The sequence below is a fragment of the Acartia tonsa genome, chromosome 7 (assembly GCF_053477335.1).
Source record: "Acartia tonsa isolate MP-2025a chromosome 7, ASM5347733v1, whole genome shotgun sequence".
NCBI classification, from domain to species: domain Eukaryota; kingdom Metazoa; phylum Arthropoda; class Copepoda; order Calanoida; family Acartiidae; genus Acartia; species Acartia tonsa.
The window spans coordinates 12,511,438-12,523,765 of record NC_137266.1 but is presented as its reverse complement, the minus strand read 5'-3'; the positions used below and the strand labels follow the sequence as shown (position 1 = coordinate 12,523,765).

General features: G+C 31.8%; 1 protein-coding gene across 3 annotated transcripts in view; it reads right to left on the bottom strand.

The window, feature by feature from the left end:
• Positions 1-12,328, bottom strand: part of LOC145324857 (uncharacterized) — a 114,088-nt gene that overhangs the window by 71,638 nt on the left and 30,122 nt on the right. For all 3 annotated transcript variants that reach the window (XM_080167548.1, XM_080167549.1, XM_080167550.1), the window contains 3 exons: positions 11,980-12,025; positions 9,816-9,898; positions 43-82 (listed from right to left, as the gene is read on the bottom strand). In XM_080167548.1, the coding sequence (XP_080023674.1) occupies positions 43-82; positions 9,816-9,898; positions 11,980-12,025 (169 nt within the window). The remainder of the gene's footprint in view (positions 1-42; positions 83-9,815; positions 9,899-11,979; positions 12,026-12,328) is intronic.

Below are 12,328 nucleotides of genomic sequence, written 5' to 3'. Positions count from 1 at the left end.
TCCCTTAAACTCCCTGATTATACCTTAGAATAATATTTATACCTGGTTTTGATGAGATTCATTTCCAGCTTGTTTCTCACCTCTGAAAATATTAAGTTTTCATTGTCAATTTTGACAATAGCAATATAATACGTTATTATTCACGTTATTACGTTATTATTCTTAGAGGACTCTAGGGACAATGGAAGGGGGGGGGGGGGAATAAGTAGACCACTGCCTATTTTCAATTTTAGTGTTAAAGAAAAATATTTTCAAAAGGAAGACATTTTTTAGGGGCGATTTCTTTTGGGACTGTGGATATTTCACCACCAAACCTAAAATAAGCTATATTGTATAGGACAACTAGAGGTTAGCGAGATCACTCAGTACAGACAGACACCCTCTTATGTAATATCATAGGTTTATAGTCGTACAAATGAAGAGAATCTTTTAATATAAAAAAAGTGTAGACAAAGATTTAGGATTTAATACCAAAATAACTTTGAACGGGATCAAATTACTAATACAAACAACGGACGTACAGACATACCCTAAATATAGGATAGCTTGGCTACAAAATCTGCTGTATTCCTACAATTATATAATAATATATAATATAATTATATTATGTGTGTATGGTATCAGGGATCTGAAAGGAATAAGACGTTAGACGAGAAATTAATGAACACCAGCATTGATGATACACAAAGTTTGGCGTTGCTACAAAAGACCTACTCCTACATAAGACCTACTCTACAAAAGACCTACCCCTACATAAGACCTACTCTACAAAAGACCTACCCCTACATAAGACCGACTCTACAAAAGACCCATCCCTACATAAGACCTACTCTACAAAAGACCTACCCCTACATAAGACCTACTCTACAAAAGACCTCCCCCTACATAAGACCTACCGTGCAAAAGACCTACTTCTACATAAGACCTACTCTACAAAAGACCTACTCCTACATAAGACCTACTCTACAAAAGACCTACTCTACAAAATGTCCCCTGCTTCCCTGGCTTGGTATTCTATTATTGACGATGACCCTAGAATCCTTTTATTAGATTCTTCAACAGAGAGAGAGAAAGAGGGAATACAATCACATTTGCATACAAAGTGGATCTGTACAGGGAGGGAGGGGACATTGGACTGTTTATTACACTAGTCCCCAATGTTTTATAATAACGTTTTCTTATTTGTTGGATAACAACTTCGGAGACTTTTATTTAATTTTGATTGGTTGTTCTATTAATTTTAGTGTCTAAATGTTTTCACCACTTGTTGTAGGGGTAGTTTTGTGTATTAGAATTGGGAATGTACATCCATTAATCGGACATTGTCTTATCTCTTTAGATCCCTGGGTTCTGTAGTTTACCTTTTAACACAAGTGGACCACTCAGCTTAATTATGTTACTAGCCAATGGGGATGTTTAAACCTTGTGGGTCACTAGCAGTAAGGCTTAATTTTACTTAGCCTTACCTAAACTGCAGTTAATATAAATAAAATTAACATTTTGATTGACTTGTGAATTTTAACTATACACACAATTTGTAATAGTTCCTTTACAAAATACTAGATGCTGCGCCCTTAATCTGGAGGGAAGGATGGCGGATGTCAAAAAAATAACATAAAACCATTCCAAGGCTTATTCAATCTTTCCTGAAAAGTACATATCATTTGGACCAGACTTTTTCGGGATCTTCAGCTTTATTTAAAAAATCCTTACTTTTTTTTAATATAGCACAAAAACTATAATTATGTATTCAAAAACTAGAAATTGAAACCTTTCATTTTATAAACGTAGAGTTTTTCTTCTATGATTAAAGTTATTTGAATTAAATCTAAAAGGTATGAGGTATTGTTGGTAAAATTGATCAAAAAGGGGATTTTGCCTAAGGATCCATAGGATTTACCAATATCAAGCTTCTCTATCATCTATTTTGTCAGTCAATCTATTTTAACAATTTGTTTTAGATTCAATTACATTTTCCATTTGTTAAAATATTTAAATTGTTTTATTTCTCTTCTGATTATTTCATAATCTTGTGTGTGTATCTGTCTGTCTTTCACTACCGAAGGATCTCACTAACCACTGAACCAATATAGATCGCATTTACAGGGTACCTTACCACCACCCACCATCCTCCCAAGAGAAAAAGCCCCTTGAAAAGGTCCTGAAAAGGTTTATTACTATATGGTTCATAACCACCACCCCTCCAAGAGAAATAGTCCCTTAAACCATCACCAACCTTTTTCAATCTAAAAATTTTTTTTTTAAAGGTTTTAAAGGAATTCCGTCTAAGATTTGTAAATTTTTTGCTGTTTTCCTCTAATACAAAGGTGTAAATAAAATAATGAAGAAAATTTACATCTTTAAAAACTGTAAAATAGAGATATCAGAAATTTTTAAAGGTTTCACTTGCGGCTACGCTTTTAGAGGCCTATAGGGAAACATGAAGGAAGAGGAAGGGCGACCTTTCACTTGATCTTGGGAAAAGGGTGATACCCTTTCAATAAATATTTATATAACTTCTCGAGACCTATGAAATATTCACTGTAAAGGAGAAGAAGAATGTCAGTTCAGAGGTTAGCGAGATACTTCAGTACACACATCACAAAGAAATAGACATCCAGTTACTTTTACAGAAGAATTATGGTAAATGTTCAATGTTCATGGTAAATTCTAATTTAGTTGTGAATGTTTACGCAAAAATAGGGCATAATTTAACTTCATGCTGTCAGTGCTAACATCTATTGCGAAATAAGTAGTTTATATTAACCCATAAAAATATCAACAGATAGTTATTCTCTTAACCCTAGATTAAAATCTCTAAATACATATCCATATTCTTTGTTGAATACAAGCCTCATGCATTGGGTAAATAAAACAGCAGACAGCACAAAATTGTTTTCTTTGATATGCTTAAATTTATGAATAAAATATAAACAGAATCTAAATTTATATGAGAAAAAAATACACAGGTTTTTTCGTCTATATGAAAGGGTAACTTAACAAAACATTTATTTTATGATTGTTAATTAAAGATGGAGGTCTATTTTCTTAATGAAGATTTTGCTTTAGGTGATGTTTGAGAATACAATACATTGACAGTCTGACCGCTCCTTAACTGCTTTTATCCAAGGATCTCCAGGAATAAGAAAATGGCCGATAAATTGACGTACATCCCCAATAACGATATAAGAACTACCCCTCCTGTAGGTTAAAATTAGTGGTTGAAACGTTAGAACACTCATTTTAAGGAATCAACCAATCAAAATTCACTAATGTCCTCAAAGTTGTGTGGCAAACGAATAAGAAAATTTTATTATAAAACATTGGGGACCAGTGTAATAAACATCCCAAAATCCCCTCCCTCTCTGGCTTTTATCTGCTTCAAATTTGTTTCTATTCTCTTTCGTTATCAATCTCTTTATTTAAAATATTGCGTACTTTTTGCTGCGTTACTTCTGGACATAATTGTCCGTGTTTTTATTTATTTATTTATGGATCATCAATTTCCAGACCAATTTCAAGAATCAAGAAGAAAACTCGCTTCCTTCATATACACCAAAAACATTTATTTTGTAATAAGTTTGGAAATTTCTGAGTATTTTAGATCTTGTTTTATTACTCTATTGACCTAGAAATCTATAAAGTTAATTATTTCTAGACCTAAAAATAGCTTAAAACCTAGTTGAACAGTTGATTTTGATAAAGAAACATAGATTAAGCCTGTAAAAAGATATCATTAAAGCGCCCAAAGTAAAATTATAGAGCAGATATTCAAAGATCATAACAAAGAATTGAGAAGTAAGACGAATGGTTAACGGACCCAACATGTAAAATCCTCAGACAGAAAAACTCAAGGCATCAAATTTTTAAAAAGAATTGAGAAAAAGAGAGAAAGTACAAGAGATAGATAGGCAATCAAGAAACCTTTAGTTACTTTATATCATGTCTGACAGACCAATGGACCAGGGAATTTATTTAATTTATTCGTATAGGGAATCACGTTTTCCAAAATATGTCCCAGACACACATACAGACTGACATTCTGAACAATTTCGAAAAATGAAAATTAACTTTTGCTATCCTAATATTGTACTGTAGTAATGTATACACTCCTAGTCTATATAGGTATACAATGGTGCAGCCATTTGGCTAAATTATTTAGAAATCGGGGAAATCTTTCCCATGAGAGCTTCATGAAAAATCAAGGACGATACTGTGGAAGGATTTTGGGTCCTTTATAAACTCATTAGCGGTTGCGCCCCAACAATATAGAGGCTTTATACTCACCGGGTAACAAGGGTTACCTATGTGAAGCTTCCTGAAAAACGAAAACTCAATCAGTTCAGTAGTTATTGAAATCCTAAGCCTCAGACCAAAAAACCTTAAAACTTTTTTATAATAGGATAATCGTTTAGGTCACAGTTAAGTAAACAAAACAATGAAACACCGCACAAGTAGTTAACTTACAAGCATAATTTATAAAAAAGCTTCGCTTTTAAAAGCATGGATAGGTAATAGATGTATATTGTATTTATGCAGACAGAATATATTTGTATATATTCTTGAAATCTTTTCTTCACTGAATTAAATCAATTTGAAATATATAAAATTGTTGAAATAAACAAGGAGGACAACATCCATAAAAACGATTATTGAATTGGACAGGCAAACATTTTAAAACTTAATTAAAAATATGGCAATAACCAAAAAGTATGAAAAGTGAAAACATCTATAAGAGCGAAGCTTTGAAAACAGACGGAGGAACAAACAAACATTAACACTTATCAGAAGTTAAAAAGCAGAATATTAAAGTATTTGGTAAAAAAAAATTGTTGCAAACTTATGCTTGAAGTTATACTTTTATTTTTAGAGTCGATTATAGAAACGATTCATTTAAAATATTGTAAAGAAATCAAAATTTCACGTCTTAGAATTATAGTCCATTATCCTATCTGTTCTTTATCTACTAAATGTATGTGCTGTGCACTATGGTGCTTAATCCTTTGAGAGTTTCTACTAACAAAAGTTCACAAGAATTACATGGTATCCAGAAACAAGTAACATTATATTCACTAGCGGCTAAAAAATAAATTTTGTCTTAGGGAATTTTTTTCTCAAGTGATTTCACTTGGGAGGGTGGTTGGTGGTACTCTCCTTCAATATAGTTAATAACCTTTCCAGAATATATGAGATGCTACCCGGTAAAAAAACCATATCAGTTCAGCGTTTAGTGAGATTCTTACATACATAAATCCTGTTACTTTATAATAGGGACAAGCGGCTATACCCCTAGAGGCCTCTAAGAATTTTTCAATAGGCGATTTACTTGGAATGGGGGGGGGGGGAGACCCCTTCCCCCAAAATAGTTATAAACCTTCCCTGGGCCTATTCTCTGTAAAGGAGAACCATATCGTTTTTTTAATTTAGCGAAATTCTCCGCTACAGACAAAAAAGCTTATTACTTTATATAATGGGATAGTAGATGCAAAAGAAGGGTAACAGCTTTGCCAGGCGTTCCAAACGTGTTGGCTATGTCATTGAATTAAAAGAATGGAGGGGACATGGATTAAATAACTGTAAGTTCACAGGGTTGGGACTCTGTTCCAACTTTCAATTGGGCCTTCGGATATCATCAAAAAGATCCCCACAACTGGAACCAGGTAGTTGTTTGTGTTATACCTCTATACTTATATGTTTATGGCCATATCTACCTATACAATAGTGTAGTCATTTTTCAAACTGATTAAATTATATGCCCCATATCTACTTCAATTTTCAGTAGTCTATTTATTGTCTGAACTGTGTAAATTAAATGCCCCATATCCACTTTAATTTACAGTAATTTAGTCATTTTTTAAACTGTGTAATTTATTAGTCCATATCAACTTAAATTTACAGTAGTCTAGTCATTTCCAACACCGTTTAAATGATATGCCCCATATGATATGAAGTCTAGTAATTGTCCATAACGTATACTTTATACACTAAATATCCTCTTTAAATTCACAACATTCTAGTCATTGCCCACATTATATAAATTATATACCCCACATTCACTTAAATTCACAAAATTCTAGTCATTGCCCACATTATATAAATTATATACCCCATATTCACTTAAATTCACAACATTCTAGTCATTGCCCACATTATATAAATTATATACCCCATATTCACTTAAATTCACAACATTCTAGTCATTGCCCACACTGAATAAATTATATGCCCCATATCCACTTAAATTTACATTGTTTAAATTATTCATCAAATATATAATGTACGTTTATGCTATTTTGCTAAAATCAAATTAATCATAATATAGCAAATTTAACAGTATTAAGAATAACATTTTATTATATGATGTATATTGTAAATAGTTTTTTAAACATAACTTTTAAGCAATCATTTACAGAACTCAATGGAATTTTCCGCTTGTTATGGAATGCGACACTTGCAAGGATATTAGGTTAAGTAACATTCAACAGCCAATTCATTGATTGCACGACCCTTCTCTGATAAGTCCTTACTGTGCATAGTAGTGAGTTGCGCCTGTTTATGGGCCAAGGCATTCCCCTAATTATTTATGCCGCGCACCTGATCTCAAAGCATATAGTCTATAATGATATAGAATAATATTCAACTGTTTTTATAAACACCTATAAACATAGTAAATTGACAATTTAGCATCAAACGGAAATATAAATGAATCATTGTACAGTTTACATAACCACTGCTATACAGTATAATCTTATATTTCCAGGGGAGTGGGGGGTAACATGGGACTATATAAATTATAGTGGTACCCAACGTTTTATGACCATTTATATGATTAGTTAGCTCAAAAATTTTGGATACTTGTGGTAAATTTCCAAACCAAACTATTTACCAACAATTTTAATCTGCAGAAGGGTAATTCTTTAATTATAGTGGGAATGCATATAAATTTATGTTTATCTCTTATCCCTTAAGATTCCAGCATATCAAACAATTATTTCCTTCTTATTTCAATCATTTATGTTCTAAACCTTTGCTTACAACCTTACCTTACCAGACTAGATAGCCGTGTTACTTTTTTACTCCACCGCGTAGACATGGGACCTACAAAACCTAATAGATCTTAGGTTGATTCAATTCTGCTTTTAAGGATATTTTTGAATGAAAAAGAAATAACAACTAATAAACTCTAGTGGTTAAGTCTATTGTTCTTTTTTGATAAGCTAGTTAAATTCTACGCCATCTCAAAAACAAAAGATAGTATACCATGTTTAGATATACTATTGATTTATACATTTTACAACAAATAATATTTAAACTCATATCCTATTATATAAAGTAGTAAGCGTTTTTGTCTGTCCCAAAGGATCTCGCTAACTGCTGAACTGATATTGTTCTTCTTTACAGTGAAGCTTCTTATTGGTCCTGGAAAGGTTTTAAACTATTTTTGGGAAGGATGTCTTCACCCCCCCCCAAAAAAAAAAATATTCTTTTACTCTTTTGAACACAAGTCTAAAATGGAATGAGGTCGAGTTTTCCCCCTCCTACCTTAAGTGCCTCTAGAGGCTTCTAGGGGGCGTAGCTGCTAGTATAAAATATTGAAGATAAATGTTCGATTAATTAAATAGAATTTTCCTTACATAAATGTTACAGGATGTCAATACGTATGTGTGTGTGTGTGTTTGTGTATGTGTGTGTGTGTGTGTCTATATAAAAGGATAACGCTACCCGCTGGTTCGATATGGTTATCCTTTACAGTGAAGCTTATACCATTTTGGAGGTAGATATTTTCTTTTTGGAGCTAAGAAACCTAAACTAAAAGGTCGAAGTTTGTAAGATAAATCATAGCATTCAAAAGTAGATTTTAAATGTCTTAAATCTAAATCTTTTAAAGAATTATAAAGAATTGAAATATCTGAGCTTCTATTGAAGATGAATTTACTCTTTATACTTTACTATTAACAATAATTAAGCTTCTCATAGACTTAAGACTATTAAATCTAAAACTTATGTTATCGGGATTTTTAAACATTCAATAAATTGTTTTTTTTATTTCTGTGTTTCCCAACCAATGGACGTTTTCTATCCAGTTTATTAGTAAATATATCCAATACATCAGTGTAAACACTTCCATCTATGTGACAACATTTATAGTTACAGATATAGTAAGTATCATATTCATTAGAAATTTATTCATTAACATAATATTCCTTCAGATTTATTCATGGGTTTCAAAGAACAAATTAAAATAGATTACTACAGACAGACAGATATCATTATTATTATTATTGAGTTGATTTATCATTTGTCACAGGCGTAGCTAGCTACCTTATGCTATATAATAGCTGCTACGCCACTAGGGGCCTCTAGGTGCAATTTAAGATAAAGGAAAAGGGGAGGGGGGGGGGATAATTCGTCTCTAACTTATAAAAAGAAATATAGGAGGTTTTTATACAATTGGCAATTTTCTATTTTTGGGGAGGGGTAAGGTACACTCCCTCATAATAGTTACAAGCCTTCTCTGAACCAATATTAAGCCTCACTGTAAAGAGGAACATGTCGGTCTAGCATTTAGCGATATCTTAAGGTAAAAAAACAGGCAGACAAACACACCCTGTTACTTTTATACATAGATTCTCATACACTCCTTTTTTCCTGAGTAGTATATATAGAGATATAGTAAACAGTGATTTAGTCAGGGAGGGAGGGAAGGAGCATTGGACTGTTTATTAAATTAGTTCCCAAATTGCAATGCTAAAGCTTTCTGAACCACCTCGGGGACTTGTATTGAATATGATTGGTTGGTTCATTTAATGTAGAGTCCAAAGGTTTCAACCACTTATGATAATCTACATAACGGGTAATTTTGTGTATCATCATTGGGAATGTACATCAATTTATCGGTCATTGTCTTATCCCTTTAAATAAGTGGATGTAGTGTAAATATACTTGCTAAAGGATTTCTCTTGTTAGATGAAAAGGATTTTTATGTTACAAATCCAAACACAATCATCTATTTATGGGATGTGACACTTGGAAAGAGACAAACACAGATATAAAGAAAAATATTTTGATGAACAATTTATTTATAGAAAATGGCCAAAACTTTTCTGACATATATTAAAAAAAATATAAGGGATTATCAGCATAAACTAAAATAAATAAAAAGTCGAAAAAAGGTCTTCATTTGGTGTTATTTTTTTCGTTTGACCTCCGTTATTTATGACTTTAGTTTCAGCTAAAAAGCCGATCAATATTAGAACCGGTTCTCAGCTATTTTTAAAAATCATGTAAATCATTACAAACAGTTTTCTTAGCCCTTGCCTTCGATCCCTCAGGGATGACAAAACTGGTTTTATCATTTCAATATTCGAGGAAAGCAGTCTATAATACGATGCGATAATTAACTAATGTTAGATTCTATTCATCATAATGATATTTAACAACAATTTGACCTAAGCAAAGTGTTTGTTGCGATTATAATTTAATTGATGCAATATCAACCACTAAATTTGCCATTTCGTGGTCAAAATTAGGTATGGAAGGTGCAAATAAATACTTTAAAATTTAAAAAATATTTTTACTTTTTACTTGGATGACCCTGCCAGGTTTGCTGGCATCCTGTGCCTCTACCTTTCATGCACAGAAAATAATATGGAAAAAAACAGAGGGGTGGGGGCGTTTAACGGTAGAAATAGTTCTTTAAATCAATTGCTTAGAAGAAAGATCAACTTAATAGTTACTTAATTTCTAAGTTTTAACCTCTTTTATATTTAAAATCAGCCGGATATCCGGATATATTTACACTTTAAATGTTTTACCTGTTTATTTGTTGAAGATTTTGTTGTTTGTTATTTCTACTATTGGGCGGGGGACTCTCAAAACCACCAAAATCCATAGAGTTCTAAAAACATAAAAATACATGATTACAAAACAAATCAGAACAAAATAAACTACAAGTTTTTTTTAAATCTGAAAAAAAGAATAATTATAAATAACCATTAATAAAAGTGGCTAGAGAAACATATTTAGGCGTTCTTTCCTTTTTTTAGCATTGGTAATCCTATTATGTAAAGGATCAGTTAGCTTTTTTGTCTTTAGCCATGGATCTCGCTAACCACTGAACCGATATGGTTCTACAGTAGAATAGATCTTATAGATGGTTTTAGGCTATTTTATTATTAAAAATGAGTCTGGCCATATTCTACCCTTCGATATCCCTTCGAATATAGAGCCCCTAGATGCTAGGGGTACAGCCACTAGTGTAAAGAAAAGTGCTAACATTTTAAAAGAACTTCTTATTGTTTGCATTCATTGAGAGATAAAGAACGTAAAGAACTTTTCAGTTTATCTTAGTTAATCTTGGAGCAGAAATGAAAAAAAGGATTAGATATATCTATAATACAAAGTAGCTTGATGTCTGTCCGTCTGTCAGTCTGTCTGTCCCTTAAGATCTCGGTAACGGCTGAACCGATTGGATTCTACTCTTCAGGGTATATACCTATTGGTCCTGTGGTGGTTTTAAGCTATTTTCTTGGGGGGTGGGACACCCCCAACCCCCCCCAAAACAAAATAAAACCCCCCCATTTTTTTTTTTTTTTTTTTTTTTTTTTATGTAGAAGAATTCTTTTGTAGAAATATTCTTTTGTAGAAGAATTCTTTTGTAGAAGATTTCTTTTGTAGAAAATTTCTTTTGTAGAAGATTTCTTTAGTTCTTCTTATTTTTGTTGTTGTCATCTCTTGGGGCAAAGCCCCTAGAGGCTAGGGGCGAAGCCGCTAGTAATATATATATAGTTAGCGACATGGAAGGAGGGGACATTGGGCTGCTTATTAGTCCCCAAAGTTTTGTAATGCCGTTTTCTTATTCGGTGGTTTTACAACTTTGGGGATTTTTATTAAATTTCGATCAGCTGTTTCAATAGGTTAAGTGTCCAAATGTTTCAACCACAAATAGTAAATTTCAGAAACGGTAATATTGTGTATCATCATTGGGGATGTACAATATCAATACCAGACCAATAAAGAATGTTGTACATATTCTGATATTCTGTCCTAAACAGACGGACGGCGTGATGTAGTTAGTAGTTTTACTACTTATATTAAATACTGGATTATATTAGTTCAATAAAAAGCAATTTTATTTTCTAAGAAAAAAATCCTCCAATTTTTATGTCATCTTAGTTAATTTAATTTGATAACTTCAAAGTAAAATATAAAGTAACTCTCTTCTTATCTAAGTAATAATAAAAACATCAACAATAATAAAAAAAGATAATAAAACTTACTCATATAAAAAAATGTTAAATAATTAGACAAACAAACAAATTAATAGTTTATTATCCGGATATCAAAATGAAAAAAAAAGATTAAAACCAGTTATGTTAGTTGAGTTTCATTAATTTTATTATTTTTAATTTGATTTGATAATCGTGGAAAATTGTCTGTAATACGATTCTGTTCATGATTTTTCCGTATTTTTGAGAATCGATTCTAATCCAGCGGATATTAATCGGTTACGAAGCCATAAAGATTAAAATTTGTTACTTGAGAATTTAAAGTGTGTTAAAAATAACCAATCGGTCACAATTTAAACCAATTTAAGTACTTGAAATTTTTCAGAAATATCTTTTTTTTATGCCAAATTAGTTAGGATTGTGTTAGAAACCTGGTTAATGTATCTATAAAAAGGTCTATCTACAAGATTTAAAGTGCTTTAAAAACAACAAAAAATCTTTTCACAATTTATAATTAAATATGCACTTTTGACGTAGGGCAAATTTTTCTGCAATGGCTAGGGTTAAGCTGTATCGCTCTGGAGAGGTAAGAAGATTTAAAATTCAATATAGTTTTCTTATTGTCATTGCTTGAGCATGAATTCAATTATCTTTTATTTGTTTTGAACCAAAACTGTAAGGTTTATATTGAAAAAAGTGAAGCGATTAGGTTTTTAACACTGTTTAATCTACAAAAGTGGGATGTCCTTACCATTTCTATTAAAAAGCCATCTTGATCACGATAGGGCTGTGTAGATCTAAAATAGTTTAATATTAATGGATATACTATCACCTGAATCTTACACCAAATTTTCGTGTTCTCAAATAAAATGAAACTTACAGTTGGCTAAAATAACGATCCCCTCTTCTACTCCAATTATCCCATCCTCGCTCTAACTACTAGATGAACAAACTGACCAATAAACGAGTTTCATGCCAGCAATTTTTTCCCTGTCATTTAATCTTCATATGTAAATATAAAATATAAATATAAAATCATTTGTAAAAGCGAAGCTTATCTATTACTATGGTCGGTCCAACCTTACGTTCCTCCGTCTGTA